We start from the raw sequence: 20,970 nt of genomic DNA, 5'->3' as shown, positions 1-20,970 counted from the left end.
TGTATCTCTCAAAATGATGAACTGACCTAAACAATCTAGGATCCATCTTAAGTCTTTTGTCAGCTTTCTTCGCAGTAGATTTCTTCTTCTGGGGTGAAGGGGCCATCTGTGAACAATCAGAAAAGGCCACAACAACATATAACAATATATGTGCACAACCAGTTAGTACCATGTATTTAACAGAGAAAGATATCAATCAAACAATGTGAACTTCAAACATTTAACCAGCAAGCAATTTAGTTCAACCATATAGATAAACTAATCCTAGGATAGGAAACACATGAACAACATGGTGAAGCCATCCTGAAGGCAGATGAAGGACATTGAGGCAAAAAAAAAGATATGACAAACAAATAATATATAGAACCTAACATGGTCTTCCCACAGATTATCAAACAAAGACATGCACATCTTGCAAAGGAAAAACTCACAACCTCAACAGAACCAATAGTAACATCTCAACAGCTCAAAGTTCAGATTGAATATGAAAGGAAAACTTAGCTAAGCACAAGAGCAATAGGACAATGACTATCATAAACACAACCTATAACAACAGAATCCACAAGCTAAGCAAGAACAAAGAGCAGAGACCGAACCACAAACCCATTTCAAAAACACAATCAAATGCGAAAAATCAAGGGTAAAAGCACAAAATCAAGTAGAAAAGAGTGAAAATCAGAAAACCCATACCTGGAACTCGACGATTTTGGGCTGTAAGGATGCAACACAAGAGATTGGAAAAGGGAGCACGGAGTGTTTGGGAGGGAGAGTGTTTAGAGAGAAGATGAACAGTTACAAAAATTCGAGGGAAAAACTGAAAAAGTTTAAAAACTGCTCCTGTTTCTGCAAAACACGCGATTTTCGCGACTGGTTCAAGTCGCCACACAGTCGCCAGATCAAGCCGCCAAAGCACTCAAGAGGAAAATTTTGAAAAATTTGTCTAAGTGTTTTTCGCGACTGGAAGGTCTACCCGCGAGTGAGTCGCGAGCTGAGCCGCGAAAATCTCTGAGTGAATCTCGCGACTGGACCTTCCACTCGCGAACAAGTCGCCAAAATTGACCAGCGAAGATGCGACTGAGGCTCGCGACTTGACACACCCGCGACTGAGCCGCCAAAACAGGGCAAAACTGTATTTTTGAAATTTTTCAGATTTTTTCAGCAAAACACTTTCCAAAAACACCTAAAACACTCAAAAATCTTTTTGTGCTTGAATTAACAAAGATTGAGTATGTGAAAACACATTTTATCAAGTACAATCACACAAATGAATATGGCATTTATCAAACATAAACTTGTGTGTTGTGTGTGGATATCAACAATGAAATAGTCCTTTGTCTAATGAGAAGCTTCAATGATCAATTCAACCAAGGCATACACAATTAGCACTAGATCATGTGACCAATCTCAATTATAGAAATATGAATATATGACTTCCCACACAACTTGATAACATAACTTGGAGCCTTTCATTTGACTCCACTAACAGCCATAACATTTGATCTTTTGAGGCAATCATCTCTCATTGTGAGAGGGATAGACAACATTTTTCTTTGAAGAATAGGCCTTTGGCCTTTTTTGAAAGAAATTTCACTTTTAATATAAAGTCGCTTACCCTTTTTCCTAGTCAAATACTAGAATGTGCGACAGGCTTTTGCAGCTCAATATCTCTTTTCATTTGGAGATTTACATTTAGTGAGCTCTTTGTAGCAAAAAAAATATAAGAAGTGGGAAGAGATATAGACACAAGTCTATGCAAGTTTCAAGATCAACATAACCATTCACTAATCATTCATGACAAGTTTGAAGATCTATTTACAACAATCACATAGATTTCAAGATTTTTCCCAAAGTGATATGAGTGCATGAAAAACAAGCAATGCTCGACAATGCACAAAGCCATTAGCACAAAGGTACAAGGCAAAACGAGTTTTAAGACAAAAACTCAACAAAGTCAATCAAGAGTTTTGATTTTCAAATTCTTTATGTGATTTTTGGATTTTTGACTCAAGAAACAAAAAGATTGATAAAACACAATTAAGAAATATTCACAAACAAACAACCAAAATCAAACAAAAACAGCAAGCATACCAGACAAACATAGTCACAAAGCATAGGAAGTATTAATGCATGGACATGTTGTAATGCTTATGCATGAGTACCCCTTTTCACCCACACGTCACTTGCGTTTGGGGTGATTTCCTTAAAGGATTGGGTACGGGAGTTAGGGCTTTCAAACCTTCGTGAGAAGCTTTCCAAGCAGTTGGTGAAAGCACCAATCATCTTCATCACGTCCATCATTCCGGGATCTCCATTTTGCTCTCTAGGTTGATCCCCTGCCCAAGTTCTCCTATCAATTCTTGGTCCTCCTGACCTTTGAGGAGTAGCACTGTTCTTTGCTCTCAGCTTTTGGCAATTCGGTCGAGTGTGCCCTTGAAGTCCGCAATAATGGCACACATACATTCCTCTAGGACCTCTTTGTGGTCGAGGACGTGACTTGGCACGAGACTCAGACCTGCCCACATACTGATTACGATGATTCAGCATCCGTTGGTCCACCACATTCTTCTTCTCCTCCACCTCAAGCTTCACACCAATAGGATCAGCTGCAACTGGATCTTTGGCTTTGACAAACTTCACTTCTTTGGTGACATTTCCAGTTGAACTACTTCCTCCGCTATATCCCAGTCCGGATTTGTCTGAGAAGCTCTTTTGAGAAGATATAACATCGTCAAGCTTCTTGGTGGTGACCCTCTCTATTTTTGCATTTGCTTGAACAACCTTACTTTCAAGAAATCTCACTTTAGTGTAGGCTTCGGACAGCTCACCATTAAGAGTTTCAATCTCGCATTTGGCCTCCCTATACCGGATTAGGAGACTTTTGTAGTCCTCCTCAGCCTTCTTCATCTTTCTCACAGCAGCCTTGGCCACCCTTGTGTATTCACCAGATTTCTCCAAAAGTGAGTTGTAATTTTCTTGAAGGGTAGCTGTGCTTTCTTCTTCTTCAACTTCCGATTCTTCAACAATTCCTAGTGAGTCATCCTCACTATGTTCTCCAAGGTCTTGAACAAGCAAATTCAATTCATCCGAAGACTCAACATGAGCAATAGTCATGAAGGCTGAATAGTTCCCTTCTCCATCACAGCTCTCTTCAGATTCTGAGTCGGATGAGTCTGAATCACTCAAGGTCGTGGCATACACCTTGCCTTTTGATTTCAAATAATTAGGGCATTCCCTCTTGAAGTGTCCATGCCCGTTGCATTCAAAACAAGTAACACCTTGTGTGGATTGGGATTCTTTTCCATCTTTCCTCTTGAAATCCCTCTTCTCCCTTCCAGAATTTTGGAAATTTCTCTTATCATCAAATTTTCCATTGTTTTTGAATTTCAAAAACTTCTTGAAATTTTTAACAAGATAGGCTACATCCTTGTCAACCATATCTTCTCCTGACGAGCCTTGATCTTCCACCTTCTCATTAACGGTCTTTAGAGCAATGGATTTACCCTTCCGTTGATTTGGCAGCGACATTTCATAGGTCTGTAGAGAACCAACCAGCTCCTGCACCTTGATGTCGTCAAGATCCTTGCTCTCTTCAATGGCTGTTACTTTGGCACGGAAGCTTTCCGGCAATGATCGAAGGATCTTCCTTACAATCTTAGAGTCCTCCATCTTCTCCCCCAAGTTAAACTTACTGACAACCACTTCATTTAACTTCCCATAGAACGAGTCGAAAGACTCATCCTCACTCATCTTGAGTTCCTCAAACCGAGTGGTCAGCATTTGTAACTTGGTATCTTTCACCTTCTTCGTGCCTTCATAAGTTGTTTCCAGAATCTCCCATGCAACTTTGGCAATGGTAATGTGAGAAATCCTGTGAAATTCATCTGGAGACACACCACAGAAGATAGCATTTAGTGCTTTACTGTTAGCATTAGATGCAGCAAGAGCTGCCTTATCCCATGTGGATTTGGCTGCCTCAGGTTTGGTCCAACCTATCTCAACAGCATCCCACACGGATTCATCAATAGAGCATAAAAAAGCTCTCATACGTACCTTCCAAAATGCATAGTTACTTCCATCAAAATATGGAGGTGCATTAAGGGATTGAGACCTATCCATCTCAAAAAGAAAGGGAGTCAAGGATCACACAATGGTAATAAAACCAAACAGATGTGTACCCGCTCTGATACCAAATGAAAGTTCAAAAACGTGTACAAAAACACTTTTGAACGTTTAGACCCCCAAAAACCAATTTAATCAACACACGCAATATGTTAAACAATAGTGTGCGGAAACTTAACATATGCTATAACATGGTATTGATTAAACAACTATCTAAGCCACAACAAAATAAACCACAGCAGATAATGTAAAGGCAGAGATAGAGAGGAAGGAAGATGCAAACACAGCGATAACACCAGATATGTTATCGAAGAGGAAACCGAAGACCTCGGCGAAAAACCTCTCCGCCGCCCTCCAAGCGGTAATCAATCCACTAGAAAATATAGTTGGGATACAAGGACAGCAATAGACCCTCCAAGCCTAATCTACCCAATGCACCTAAGCCCTCCAAGCTTCTTGCTCCAACGAGGTTGCGCCGAACCTTTTTCTTTTCTAGCTTTCCGGATTCCGCTACTACACCGTAGCATCAACCAATGAATATTGGCTCCTTCCTAACTGCTTCCCAGAACTCCAAACGTCTGTCTCACAGAGATGATAATGGTGAGAACCAGGTTTGGTATAATGGCCTCTCAAGGATTTGACAATGGAGAGGAAGAGAGTGAGGGATTTTGATGAGACTCTAAGGTAGAGATTGTGGGTGAAACAATCTGGTTTTTCTTTAGGGTTTCTCTCTCAAAATTCTCTCTGGAAGCTCTCTTTCAAACGTGGGTTAAAAGGGTATTTATACTGGAGAGGAGTGGAATGCGAAACGTCAGGTTTTTTCCAAAACAGGGGTGGCTCGCGGCTTGACCTCGCGGCTTGACTAAGTCGCGAGTTCCAGTCGCGAGTTAACCGTATGGCCAGTTGTCCTGTTTTGTCCTGTAGTGCTCCAGCTAGCATGACTGTTCATCTTCCAGCATGCTTGGCACGTGTGCATCTTCTGGCGGGTTGAAGCCGCGAGACCAGTCGCGAGTCCCAGCCGCGACACTCTGTTTTCTTGCACACTCTTGAGCAATCTTCACACTATCTCACTCACTACCCTTACAACAATCCCACCTAAATACAGGGTTACTAAATGCTGAATTACAAGCAAATTTGGCACGGAATAAAGCCAATTAGATGGTTGAATAAATTCAACCTTACAGAAACTTTGAAACTATGTAGTTGATTCAGTAATTGAAGCTTGTAAAGAGTTAGTTCATGAACTTGTTAAGAGTTGTACTCACTGGTTAACCTGTTTGATCATTATAAATCCTGTGTTTTTCCAGGACAGCTATGGGTAAAAGGTTCATTGGAGATTATTATATAATATGTCTAGTATGTGTGTATTAAATTTCATATGAAAATACCATCGTTTGATAATTGTTTGTGAATTTACAAGAAAATATTGCAAAGTTGTCACTGTGACAGATTTTGTGTGTACACATGATAAATTACGTATTAAATTGTATACAGTGAATTAGGATTCTAAGAGTAGTTCTTATGAATTCTAAGACACATATGGTTCTAATGGAAGTGGTCTCATAGCATTTGGATCAATATAAAAATAATGGTTTAATTTATAAGTTGTAGGAAATTCTATTATGACAGATTTGAGCACATTGTCTTGTATGATTTTTAGTAAATTATGGTTTTATACTTTGACTTCGAAATTGATATGGTATTTACTAGACATCCAGATGAGTTGCTCTGTAAAATTGCATAAAGTTTGGATGTGAATTGATAGCCCATTTGTATTTTACAAATGAGGCATATGCTGCTAAAATGAGCAGTAAACAGTAATTGTTAACTCTGACTTTGAGGATTTAATTCTAAAGTTAGGGTGAATGTTTTAAACTATAATTTAATATGCTTATATTTTGGTATGTCTAGATTATAGATTAATTTTTGTGTAACTTGGTTTGAAAATTAGTACTCAAATGAGGGGTTCTAAATTATGTGACGATTGTATTCATGAAGCTATTTTGTTCAACATGCTGTATGTTGCCTTAAGAGTGTATATGGTTACATGACCATGCTTAAAAGAGTTTATGTTTATGCATGTATTATTTCCCTAATCTTAAAGCACCTTTTTGAAATGAAGTTGGCTTCTCTGGAGATATGATATAAATATGATAATGATGGTTTTTATTTGGTTTGGTACATTATTTGTTGATGTGAGCATAATATGTTTGTGGGAACCTCATTGAGGTGAAATTAGGATTTCCTTGATTATAAGAGATAAGCTTTGAGATGATTGTTTAAGTTTATGATAAGGAGTAATGGATAGTAATAAGTTTTGATATTTGGTTTAGGTGTTACAAGCACCCAAGTCTAAGTTCCTTCGACTGTAGGCTTTCGGTTCCTCTGCTTGCAGGTAAGGGATAAGTTATATGGGTATTTGGTAAGTCATAAGGTTATTTTAAAGTATATTATGCATTAAAAGGTTTTTGATTAGAGATATGACATATAATCATGTTTCAAACAAAGATATGTTTGTGAGCTGTCGAAACCTTATGTATATAATTTAAGCATATTGATGCTATTACTAATTCCACGAACATGATGTTTAAATAAAATAATGGAAATGCTATTATTATGAAATGTTATGCAAAATAAGAATTTTCAGTATGATGTATAAGTATGAAATGTTTTTGGGTTATGTCCTTTGGTGATCTGAACTCAGTCAGTAGGAGTTAATTACTAGCTTTTCATGGAAAATGTTATCTGTTTGGCCATTTAAAGTAGAGGAAATGGGACTGCCTGTAACTCTAGGCCATTTAAAGTAGAGGAAATGGGGCTGCCTGTAACTCTAATCTGAATAAGACCTTTTCCTCAATGTGTACAAATGGCAGGAAGGAACAAAACTTTGAGGGGATGTGCCATTAGGCCTCCCAAAGAGGACAATATCATGCACACGAGGGTACCTAAATATGATGAGGCATTCTCTGTACAGACTTATCAGATATGGATTAACCAATATGTTATGAACAACTATATTATGTTATTGATCATGAGAGAATGATTTTGTTTAAATGCATTATGAAAAGTTAAAAACTCTCATAAAAAGAAGTTTCTAAGGAAAAGAAAAGCTGTTTTTTAAAGATAAAAGTTTCTGAAGTACTGTTATGCTTTAAAGATAAAGAATCTGATGAAAAGGTTTTAGTATTCTGTAAAGATAAAGTTTCTAATGAAAGTACAAGTTTAAACGTTAAGTTTTATGACTATGAAAGTTATAATATTTTACAAGAAGAAGTTTATGAAGAAAAGTTTTGTTATTCTTTACGATGTTTCTAGTTTAAGACAAAGTTATCAATTATCTGATTTAAGTTAAAATGATTATTTTGTAATAAGACTATATGTGTGTGTATATATATATGATTTTAAATAATCAATATGATATTTGGTAACTTTGTAAGAAATGAAAGAAATTAAATTTGAAAGGTTTTGGTAAAATTTTTCTAATAAGAAAAGGGTGAACAATTATTTTCCTATGAAGAGCGTATAAGTTGTTATTATGAATAGTATAAAATACTATACATGAAAAGATGTTCTCCTATTTGAATATTCATAGAATGAAATGATTTGATTTACATGCATCCTTATTAAATTCTCATGTATCTTATCTTTACTGAGCTGTGCAGCTCACCCCTTCCACTCTTTCAGTCAACAGGTTTTATTTTGGAGCAGAGGGAGTCTTAGTCAAGTTTTGGAAGGAGCTAGTTTTAGTTTTAATGTATAGATCCCAAATTAGCATTTGATGTTTAGCTTTGTAGTATTGTGCATTTTAGGATCTAATGAAAGTTGTGTACCTTAAAGTATTAAGAAATGTATTATGTGAAATTTAGAATTTGAGTAACCGGTTGATTATATTATTCTTTGAAGTACAATGTAGATGCTCTAAATATCAAGTTATAAATTATATTTAAAGTAAAGAAACAAGAATCTTAAAGAAAGAGGAAAGCTTTTGTAAAAGCTTTTAAAACAGTTTAGTTGGTTCTTGTTAATACCAGGTTTAGGCTTGATATTAACATGTCGGTTATGGTCACAAATTCGGGTATTGGGTTTGGGACGTGACATAAAGAACCCTTTCAAATCCAGAAATACGCTGATACAAACCCTCAATCAAAGTGCTTAACCTGTCAGCTTGAGAGCTAGGTTGTATAGGCTGAGTGCTAGTCGTCTGCAGTTCAGGAGTAATGGGAGAAGCAATCTTGGTATCCACAGGTGTAGCTGAGCCATGACCGGATGAAGTGGCATGACGGAAAGATTCACTCTTAGGTGCTTTAGAAGAGTGACTCTTACTTGCTTGAATAGATATCATGGATAATGGTCGAAGATGAGCCAGTATTTTTCCGTTTGTTGGAGGACGAACACCTTCAAGAATCATGATCTTCATGAGAAGACTACAAAAAGGAAGACATGTTAGTGCTGTCGTTCGAGCTGTTATTTTCCCAATGGTCTGCAAAATGTGGGCTTAAATGTCAATCGGAACTCCAGTGATGAGATCACATAGGAATTGTGCTCGTCCAAGGTTGATGAAGCCAGTGTTAGACAGTGGGTAGAGGTTGAAGAACATGATCAAAGTGAGAGTCTTCAGCTCAGGTGCAAACTTTGCAATGCCTATGGATGTGCCTTTGCTTGAAATGTCATGATTAGGCCCAAAAATTTGAAGAATGTCTTGTACTTGAGGAAGTCTATCATCATATTGAGTGAGATCGACATTGGCCGGTCTATTGATTCGAAGAACCTTTGCAATGTAGTTTGTATTGATGCTGAACTCCTTTCCTCGTACCCAACACTTTAACTCAACTCCGGTGTATCTAGTATTTGAATAGAACTCCTTAACCAATTCATCAATCGGGTCCTCGAAGTTCCCGAACAAATCAACCCAATCTTTTTCTTCAAAGATCCTAGGAATAAATGTTGTTCCCAAAGTATCAAATTTCATAACTCTTTCCACCACAGTAGGAGCATCTACAAAAATGCTTGAAAAAGTCTGTGAATCGAGGAGAGTCTTGAATCTCTCACTGTTTGAATCTTGAGACAAACTTCGAGTCCATTTTGAAACAGGGGATGATGGAACATCAATCACAGGCTCTTTTCCTCGTGACGAACGGCGAGACATCTGCAAAAGAACATACACACAACAAAGAACCAAGTGCAAAACCACAAGACATAAACATAAACTTGATTAGATCCAAGTTAGTCCTTGAAATAAGCATACATTGTTATTTAGAAAGACATATCACTCAATCATGATAAATGAACCAAGTATGCATTATTTAAGCATGTATTTAAACATGAACAACACTGGTGCATGTGGTGTGCAAATGTGATGAATGTGTAGGCACAACTAAGCACAATGTAATCTATGAGATCCACAGAATCACAAGTAACAGTCTTTGAGACATTTTACTATGAGCATGATATGCACAACCCAGTACAATCATGATAAACTACTAAAAAATGAGAAGCAAACATGAAAACATGTAAAACAAGCATCATATTATCAATATCAACAAAACCCATAAAACAAACTCGACAAAAAAAATTACCCAAACCATATTCGAACATCATATATTCTAATCTCAACAAAAACTCAAAAATAAAGAAATCAAAGGCTATAACCATGAAATACTTTGAGAAAAACAGAAAACTCATACCTTTTCTTGAAGTTTGAAGTAGAGATGAAGAAGAAAAATGGTGCATTTTTGGTGAGAACACGGTGCGTTTGTGAGAGAGATGAACGGACAAGACAATGAATAGTCAAAGTGAGCAAGGGAAAATTGAAAAGTTTTTTTAAAAGCTATCCTTAAAGCGCAAAACACGCGATTTTCACCACTGAAATGAGTCACGAACAAGTCACCACACCAAGTCACCAAAAACTCCAGAGACAAAATTTGAAAAAATTGTCTAAGTGTTTTTCGCGACTGGAAGGTCCACCTGTGAGGAAGTCGCGAAGGGAGCCATGAAACTATCTGAGTAACCTTGCGACTGGAGCTTCCACTCACGAACAAGTCGCCAAACTGAGTCGTGAGAAATCTAAAAACCTAGATTTAAAAAAAAAAAAAAATTCTAAGTCTTTTTCGAGACAGGGACTTTGACCCGCTAGTGAGTCGCAAAAACCTTCTGTGTAAGCTCGTGACTGGGGCATGTGACTGGCTTGACCCGCGAGGCAAGTCGCTAGAACAAGGTTACACAATTTTTTAAATTTTTTGACATTTTTCAAACTAAAATACTTTCCAAAAACAATTAAAAAACTCAAAAATCTTTTTGTATTTGATCAACATATAATTGTGCATGTACAACACATTTAATCAAGTACAATCACACAAATGAATAAGGCATTCATTGAACATAGACATGTGTGATGTGTGTGTGTACCAATAATGAAATAATCCTTAGTTTAATGTGAAGCTTCAATGATCAATTCAACTAAGTCATACACAATTAGCACGAGGAAAAGTGACCAATCTCAATTATAGAAATATGCATATATGAACTCCCACATAAACTTGATTACATAATTTTGAAGCTTTTCAAGTACAACACATTTAATCAAGTATAATCACACAAATGAATAAGGCATTCATTGAATATAGACATGTGTGATGTGTGTGGATACCAATAATGAGATAGTCCTTAGTCTAATGTGAAACTTCAATGATCAATTCAACCAAGTCATACACAATTAGCACAAGGAAAAGTGACTAATCTCAATTATAGAAATATGCATATATGACCTCCCACATAAACTTGATTACATAATTTTGAAGCTTTTCATTTGGCTTCATACACATCATATCATTTGATCTTTTTGAATCAATACATCTCTTTTTGAGATCGATGCTTGAAATTTTTGATATTTCAATTTGATAAGCAAGCCCTTGGCTTTTTGGGCATCATACAATTTCATAAAGGTCGCTTTCCCTTTTTCCTGGTCAAATACTAGTATGTGTGATGACTTTTGCAGCTCATTATCTCTTTTCATTTTGAGATTTACATTTGTTGAGCTCTTTAAGAAACAAATAAAAAAAATAAAAGAATGGGAAGATATATAGGCACGAGTCTATGCAAGTTTCAAGATCAACAAAATAATTGACTAATCATTCATGACAAGTTTGAAGATCTATTTACAACAGTCACATAGATGTCAAGAGTTTTTCCACAATGATATGAGTGCAGAAAGAACAAGCTACACTCTCAAATGCACAAAGCCATTAGTACAAAGGTGCAAGGCAAAATATGCTTGTGACAATACACAATAATGCCGATCAAACTTTTTAGATTTTCTACTTTTTATGTGTTTTTGGATTTTTGACACAAAACAAGTAAAGATTGATAAAAAAAACAAATGTAAAAACATTCAAAGTAAAAAAAAAACAAACAAACACAATTTTCAACACATGTTGGAACGATAATAGAAAGCACACAACCAATCAAAATCACAAAGCATTGGAAGAATTAATGCATGGACATATTGCAATGCTTATGCATGAGTACCCCTCTTCACCCACATGGTACGTGCGTTTGATGTGATATCCCTAGAGGATTGGATACGATCATTGTGACTTTTAAACCTTTTGTTGAAACTTGTCAAGTAGGTGGTGAATGCACCAATCATCTTCATTACATCTCTAATGTTAGATACAGCTTCTCCCCCTTTTGATTGCTTGGGGTTCCCTTTATCCTTTCTTTGTCCACTTGGCCTTTGATAGTTGCCATTCTTTAATGCCCAAAGCTTACGATAATTCAGTCTGGTGTGTCCTTGAATTTGACAATGATGGCAGAAATGTTGAGTTCTTGGACCTCTTTGTGATTTTGGGAGTGATTTCCCTTGAGCCTTAGGTTTGACCATTGATTGGTTAGAAGGCTTAGTCAAAAACCATTGGTCAGTCACATTCTGCTTTTTCTCCGCCTTCACTTTGTCAACAATAGTGATCTCCACCATTGGTTCCTTAGCTTTCAAAAATTTCATATCCTTGGACACTTTGACACTCGAACTGCTCTCCGGTGTATCCCAATTCACGCTTTTGTCTGAGAAAGGTTTTTGATGAGCAAGCACTTCATCAAGCTTCTTGGAGGAGACCTGCTCTAGTCTAGCAATAGCTTGAATCACCTCAAGCTCAAGAAATTTTATCTTTGAGTTAGTTTCAGTCAGCTCTCCATTCAGCGTCTCGACTTCACACTTAGTCTCCTTGTATCGGACTAAAAGACTCTTGTAGTCTTGCTCTGCTCTCTTCATTTTCTTAATGGCTACTTTAGCCACTTTTGCATATTCACCGGTCTTCTCAAGGAGGGAATTGTAGGTCTCTTGTAGTCCCACTGTTCTTTTATCTTCCTCATCATCGGATTCCTCTACTATCCCCATTGACTCCAATTCAATGTGCTTACCAAGCTCTTCCACTAGCACACTCAAATCATTCGAAGATTCCATGGGAGCAATGGTCATGAATGCAGAGAAGTTTCTCTCTGCATCACAGCTTTCATCTGAATCTGAATTAGAGGAGTCGGTGTCACTAAGAGTAGTGGCATACACCTTGCCCTTCCCTCTCAAATAATTGGGACACTCTTTCTTGAGATGTCCATGTTCGTTGCATTTGAAGCACATGATTCCTTAAGAGGATTGAGACTCCTTCCCATCTTTCCTCTCAAAACCTAGAGATCCCTTTCTTTGTCTTCTACCCTCTCCCATTGAAGATCCTTGAGAGGTTTGTTGTTTCAAACATAAATCACCATACTTGTGTACCTATTGAAACCTCAAAGACAACGTCAAATCTTCAAGGAGCCTTAGGGTATGTTTGGTAACTGTATTTTCTCCTTATTTTTTGTTTCTAAAAGCAATTTTCTATTTTTGAGACTAAAAAGCTTGTTTGGCAACCCAAAATGGACAAAAAACAAAAACTGTTCTCAAAACTCAATTTATGAAAAAAACTGAAAACATGCAAATGACTGTTTTCATTTTCTAATTATTAAAAGTCAATGAAAAAATGCATTTAATTTAATAAATCTGTCTCATTTAATGAGTTAGTATTAGAGTTCAAATCCTAGTAACAATATATTTTAGTATTTTTTATTTTTTTCTTCATAAAAATATCTTTTTAATTTCAACTAATGAAACATGTTTTTGATTTCAAAAATATAAGAAAATTGTTTTTTCATTATATTCCCAAAAACAAGTTTTTGAAAATAGAAAATAAAAACTGTTACCAAACATAACCTTAGAGTGGCCTAGAGATCAATTTTGTGGTTGGCAGATTAGCTTGTAGCAACAAGTAATTTTGAAAGCGTAAGACAAGTTCTGCATTTTCATGTTGATGCTTGGAGGGCTTAGGTGCTTAGGCTTACTACATATATGGAAAGTCATGTGAGTATTGCTTGAATGGCAATAACCTTCAATAATAGACTTGTTGAGCTAACCTTCAATAACCTTGAATTTTCAATCGTGTTCACTAATAGAGGCTGATTTAGAAGGTGAAAACTAGAACCATGACAATGAAAGCAACAACAATAACAACAGTAACAGTAAATTAAGCAACACTACCAATAACAATCACAATGAATGATAAAGCAAGTAGAAGTGCTAGTTGAACTCGTTTCAAATCCAAACCCTTGAGAAACCCTCTGATTGAGTGTACAAATGAAAATTGTCCATTTTTTTGTTTTTTAATTTTATAATTTTATTTCAATTTGTTAGATTTGTTCACTTTAACAACGTTGTGATGTGAGTTTTTTTTTTTTCCTCCGGTTGAATGATAAAGGGGCATAATATAAATCATTCATTATTAGAAAAAAAAATGTCATGATTAAAAAAGAACTGTTTTATGTAATATAGTTTTTTTTTTTTTTTTCATTTTTTATAATCAACATTTTTGAACAACAGGATTTGAATTCTAAAAACATTTACTAGAAGGTGTCAACCAATTGAGTTACAAAACTATTAACCCAAACTCTTGATTTCAATAACTCTTGAATACTCTTGCTATCATGCATGAAGATAGTTAAATACATGACATAAAATGATAAATAATGTGTCCTAGCTAGTATTTTCCCTAGCATGAAAGAGAGAATCCTTCTATTCCATGCAAAATATGAATTTTCAAAATATGAATTCAATAATAAGTTATTGAGTGGTGTAACATTGCTTAGAGTTACATCAGGTGTAAGTTGAACCCAACCCATTTTATATATATATATATATATATATAAATAGATTTTAAATCTATGTGTAGACATCTCATTTTGCAACTTGCATTTAATTTCACATAAGGGATAAAATGGTAATTTTACATGTGAGGGTAGCATATTAATTATGGCTATTGGATCCTTGATTACTTCTCTCCAAATTAATCCCAATATCATAACAACCAAAATGATTGGTCACGAACCTAAATTGGACTATCAGATTGAAAAATATCGGGGAATCAAATTTCAACAATAATGATGCACCCTCATGAATTAAGTCTGACCACTTTAAGGACAATCAAGTCAAATTTGTCTAATTATTGTCCAATTTAAAATTAGTGACGCGTCATTTTCGTATTGGTTTGGACTACAACATACCATAAAGTTGCATGCACATAATTTAACTCAGGTGGAAATTAATCACTAATTGCCTAAATCAAGGGACTAATTAACCTTAATTGATCTTGATTGAGACTAATATATATATATATATATATTAAAACTCAAAGTTAAGAGAAAATTCTATTAGATCCCAAATTAAATTTTAATTGTGGGTTAATTTTGTGCAATGTGTCTACTAAAGTTTTTTAATCTTTGTGTAATGAGTTAATGAGTGCAAAATATTGAGAGTCCAATAATAATAAAATATTAAAATTAAAAATCAATCATATATCTACTAAAAAAAAAAATCACCACACATTTTATCTTATTAAAAATTAGAATAAAAATGATCATAAGTAGTATTAAACTTAGGCAGGAAGTTTAATACCCATCAAATTATGTTTATTTTTTCTAATAATTCAATCAATTATACATATTTTATGATAAAAAAAATATTTTTATTTTTTCTAGTAATTCAATCACTTTTATATATATATATATATATATATATTTTATGATTAAAAAAATATTTTTATTTTTAAATACATCCATGTCTATGCATGAGTTACATACTAGTTAGTAATAATGGTTGAATTAGGGGACCAAGTAGGAGTTAATAATTAGGTAACAAATGAAAGGAAACTGAACATTAATTGTAGGAAGAGGTGCACATCTCTTAATCCCACGAACCATCACCTTCAGCCTCTGACGCTTAGAGTCCGTTTGGATACAACTTATTTTTGTTGAAACTGAAAACTGAAAACTGAAAACACTGTAACAAAATAATTTTTTAACGTATGAATAGTGTCGTGGGACCCTTGAACAGTGTATAAACAATACGTGAATAGTGCATTTTGTCTCCTACATAGTGAACTCGTGTGATGTTACTGTTCACGCACTGAAAAAAAAAAAAAAAAAAAGGCCAGAAAATGCAAACTTTAAATGCAAATGTGTATCCAAACTCTCACTTAAGCTCTGTTTGGATTCGCGGCACGTTTTGGACGTCTACGTTTCAGGCACTTTTTTTTTTTTAACTAGCACGTTATGCATTGTTCATTGGTCATGAACAGTGATTTTAGGCTAATGAACAGTACCAAACAGTAATAAAAAGTAAATTTTATTTTATTTTTTATTGTAGTGTTGTTCATGACCTTTGTCCTCTGATTCATTTCTGCAGTAGTAGTAGAATTATTAAATCTCTTTTACCCCCACGTTTCCATAACTTTGATATGTAGTCTTTGGGAATGTGTACCACAAACGTAACTCAATCTTCCCAATTCTTTTTGGGCTCAACATGCTGATAAGGGGCTTTCGGTTGAGTTGGTTTCGTCGGCTTGGTGGGTATGCTATTGGGTTTTCAAAACTTGCTTGTAGGGTTTAGGTTTTTAAGGAAAAATTTAAATAAATTAAAAATGATGTGTGAATTTGTGAGAGCAACAAAGCTTATGTGTTAATATATTATGAAGTCAACAAAAAGTCAAATGCTTTAGTTTTATAGTATATATAGATAACATGGCATAATCTAGAAGATTCTCTATAAAATAAAAGCCAAATTAAAAAAAATGGTGAACTTTATATGAACATAGTGTGCATTTATTACATTATAGAGTGTGTTTAATGGTCAGTTACCACATAAGCACAAAGAGTCCCACTTGCATAATTGCATTTGTCTCCGTAAGAACTTAAAAGATTTGACTGCCCCAAAAGCACAAAGAGTCCTACCTGCATGGTCACTTTTTCCGTTATAATGGCCTGAAAAACACCGTTTCTTCCACTAATCACTCCTTAATTCTGATCAAATAAACCTTGGAATGGGGGAAAAAATAGACACAAATAATAAATAAATAGAACAAGTTGCTGAAATGACACTATTAAAAAGGCTTTGTTTGTTGGATACACTAGTGCAAGCACACACTTCCCATTAGGCCATTATAATCGAAAAAGTAACTTTCAAAGTCATGTTTTTAAGTTTGAAATAATGGTTTAAAGTCATGTTTTCAGTTAGGATGAACAGTGTGTGCAACAAGTATTAGTCTTGTTAAAATACATTTTTGTGCATTATGCCATGCGTGGTAACCCTCTCCATCATCCAAAGAATTTTACAAAGTTTGGAGTCATATTTTTCAACTTCTTACGTGACTGTTCATACATGCATATAATTTATTATTTGAACTAATCATCATATAATTTATTAACAAAGTGATGTGCTTAAAATTATACATATAATATTTTTTTTAATTGTCACATCAAGCTGAAAAAAGATAGTATAAACATATTGAGAGCTAAATTTTTTCTTTCTTTTATTTAAAAAGACTCAAGTCAACCAACACCCCCACCACCCCCCCCCCCCCCCCCCAAAAAAACCCAAAAAAAAAAAAAAAAACACAAAAAGACTCAACAATATCCGTAATATCACATGTGTTACACACAATAACCGTAATATCGTGTGTTACACGTTGTTTAGTTAAGCCCTTTTAATCGATATATGTCAGTCTACTACACTTCAATTTGTCTCATCAAACTTTGATGGCTTCCTCCAATATTCTGAAGCTTTGTTTGCTCCTCTACGCAATCAGCTTGTCAAGAACATGGGCTCTCAACTCTTCTTCTTCTTCTTCTTCTTCTTCTTCTTCTTCTATGAAATATTCCCAACATTCGTCCTCCATAAAATCTGTATGCAAAACCACACCATACCCAGATGTCTGTTTCGGCTCATTGAAACTCTCCACCAATATCTCAGATGAGACCAGTCCAAACATCAACACCTACCTCCTTTACACCCTCCAAACCGCAATATCCGAGTCTAAACAGCTTTCCAATCTGCTCTTGGATGCCGCAAACTCAAATAATATCATCCAAAAACAAAAAGGAACCATCCCGGACTGCAAGGAACTCCAACAAATCACCATGTCTTGTTTACAAAGAACAGTGTCCCTAGTCCCGCAGGATGCACCCATTAATCAACGGAAACTTGCCGATGCAATAGCTTACCTCAGCGCAGCACTCACAAACAAGAACACATGCTTGGAGGGTTTGGATTCAGCTTCGGGTCCTTTGAAGCCAGCCCTACTGAGTTCCATTAATGAAACTTATATGTATGTAAGTATTGCTCTTTCCATTTTGTCTAGCCAAAAAAGCCATAATAAAAGGCGCCTCATGGACATGGGTGTTCCAACGTGGATTTCAAAGAAATTAAAGAGTCGGACTCGGATATTGGAGAGTGAATTTGACCTGAGTAAGGTGCTGACTGTGGCTGCTGATGGAACTGGAAACTTCACCACCATCACCGATGCTATCAACTTTGCTCCAAACAATAGCAATGATAAAACACATATCCATGTGAAACCAGGACTTTATGAAGAAAATGTGGAAATCCCATCTTACAAGACTCACATTGTTCTGTTCGGAGATGGAGCCGATATTACTACAATTACTGGTAAGAGAAGCGTGGGGGACGGCTGGACAACTTTCAGATCTGCAACTCTAGGTATGTTTAGCCTTCTGATTTACATTTATATATATTTAATCAGGATAAAAACGGCCACACACACTTCTTTTTTTTTTTTTTTTAAACTGAAATTTTGAGTAATTTACCGACCGCTTTAATAATTTGTGTCAATCTCAGGACCAAGCTACATTTAGAGCAAGCGAACCATCCCTTGTCCCGGTCATAAATTTTTTTTATAATAATATATATAAACTAATTGATGTCTTAGTCTGATGATAAAAAACTATTATCAGGAGTAGACATCATAGGTTAAAATTTTCTCCATATATATATATATATATATATAAATTTTAGTGTTTCAAAAGTAACGCTTAACCCCCTCTCAAGATTTAAGTTAGTCCAAAACACACAAAAAAGGAAAAAAAGAAATAAGCAACTAGACCTCTAAAAAAAAAAAAAAAAAAAAGCATTAACCCATACATATGAGCCTATGACCCTCCCTCTTTAAAAAATTAAAATTTTTTTAAAAACGTTTTCTTAATAAGTACATAAATTTAAGGGATATATTGTCATATTTAAGACGTTAACCACCTTAAGAGGTGTGGCTAACTTGTCCATAAATTGTGGATTCTAGAATTAGTTCAATTAATAAAGTATCTTGGTGTTGAGTAAAAGATCTTGGATTTAAATCCAGTCTAAACCAAAAGTCTATTAGTGTTTCATCTTGATGACAGAGATATTTAAAAAAATCTTGTCTATGGACCACCAATACTTCAAGGTGTCCCCATCCCTCTATATACTCTTGTCTTTGGAAGTAATTTCGGAAAAAAAAATCTTATTAATGATTTAGTTTTCCTTACCACAATAAGTTTAAACATTAAGATTGGAAAATATATCATTTCATTTACTTTCCTTTATTTTTACTAATAATTTTACTAATTTCAGTTACAATAATTAAAAAATAAATAAATAAATTGGAGGCTAGCTATGCTTGTATGTTTCGCTGCTATGTAGCTAAGTAAATGGGAAACAAATTATACTCTAAAAATTACCTCTTTTTTTTTTTTTTTTTTCGATAGAGTGAGATTGGAAGTGCTATTTTTATTATTATTTATTTTTGGGTCAAATTGTTTAGTTTTTCAATTTTTCTCAAAATCATATTTTCCTCTCAATGTCGTAATCATTAATTCACCAATATTTTTTTTTCTCCAAGCTGAACTTCTTCTTCTTCTTTTTTTTCTTTGGGGGGGGGGGGGGGGTGGTTTGGAGTTATGTACCAAATAAGATATGACAACATAATGTTGCTTATATAAGAGAATTTAGTGTAGTCTATGACTTTAGAGTCCAAGGAAATTGTTGCTTAATTTAGTGCAAAATAAATCATATATAATTTTTAGGATTTAAAAAAGTGAAGAGTTATGTTTTCATATATTATTAAGTTGAAATATGTTAACAAAAAATTATTATGTCTGTTCTTTATTTATCTTTTTCCATTGACACTAAATATGCATTATATTTATTTAACATGTATTAATTTATTTTCGTGTTCAAATTGAATTAAATTGGATTTCAGCGGTGTCTGGCAATGACTTTCTGGCACGAGACATATGTATAGAGAATTGGGCTGGAGCAAAGAAACATCAAGCAGTTGCCTTGAGAGTAAATGCGGATTTTGCAGCTTTGTACAAGTGCCATATTAATGGTTACCAGGATACATTGTATGTCCATTCCTTTCGACAATTCTACCGAGAGTGTGACATATTGGGGACTATAGATTTCATACTTGGGAATGCAGCAGTGGTATTTCAAGGATGTAATATTTGGTCTAGAATGCCAATGCCAGGCCAATTCACAGTTATCACAGCACAGTCTCGTGAAAGCCGAGATGAGGACACTGGAATTTCCATCCAGAATTGTTCAATTTTTGCTACAAATGATTTGTACTCTAGTTCTAGCAATGTGAAAAGCTACTTAGGAAGGCCATGGATGGCGTACTCTCGGACAGTCTATCTAAATTCCCACATTGGCTACTTCATTAACCCAGCTGGATGGACACAGTGGTCCAATTATAGTGATGATCAAGAATTAGAAACTTTGTACTACGGAGAGTATGACAATAGTGGGCCCGGCTCATCAACTGATGATAGAGTTCAATGGAAAGGGTATCACATAATGGATGTTGATGCTGCATATAATTTCATAGTGTCAGAGTTCATCAATAGTGATGAATGGTTGGATTCCACTGCATTTCCTTATGATCATGGGGTTTAACTTTGATCTAGTATAAGAAAATGTATTAATTAAATGGAATTGTCTTATGGAAAAAATAATTTTACTTCCTCAAAGAAAAGGTCATTCTAATACATATAACCACAGTTGTCAAAACCTGAATCGCATTATGAATTGATTATTTTTATTTTTCTGTATTTTGTATCATATCGTACACCTAATAAAATTATAAAAAATTATAGATATAAATATATAAGAAGTAAATTCGTTATAAATTCAGAATATATACACCTATGTATCGTACTATTCAAGAGAACTTTTGATACGCCCTTATGATACAAAACCTTTTTGTAACATGATATGATATGTATTGTACGATACTTACAACTATGCATATAAATGTGATTTATCTATCAAGAGTCTTGAGACTCAAAAGTGATTGATTAAAGCAATTATATTTAGTTTAAAGCCTTTCGAGGAATTGAGTGCTAAGAGCATTAGCATCAGATGTGCTAAATGCTAACATTTTAGCATTTAGCACATGAAACACCAAAAACAAACCAATATCAAATGTTTCAAATGCCAAA

General features: G+C 34.9%; 1 protein-coding gene across 1 annotated transcript; it reads left to right on the top strand.

Moving 5' to 3' along the window:
* Positions 1–17,232: 17,232 nt before the first annotated feature.
* LOC126707237 (probable pectinesterase/pectinesterase inhibitor 12) lies at positions 17,233–20,522 on the top strand. The gene is made up of 2 exons (XM_050406825.1): positions 17,233–18,193; positions 19,728–20,522. Exons 1-2 carry the CDS (start codon positions 17,233–17,235, stop codon positions 20,423–20,425), a joined length of 1,659 nt encoding a protein of 552 aa, XP_050262782.1. The 3' UTR covers positions 20,426–20,522.
* Positions 20,523–20,970: the final 448 nt, after the last annotated feature.

The sequence above is a fragment of the Quercus robur genome, chromosome 11 (genome assembly GCF_932294415.1).
Source record: "Quercus robur chromosome 11, dhQueRobu3.1, whole genome shotgun sequence".
NCBI lineage: Eukaryota > Viridiplantae > Streptophyta > Magnoliopsida > Fagales > Fagaceae > Quercus > Quercus robur.
The sequence above is the reverse complement of the archived record's forward strand: the minus strand, read 5'-3'. Positions and strand labels throughout refer to the sequence as shown.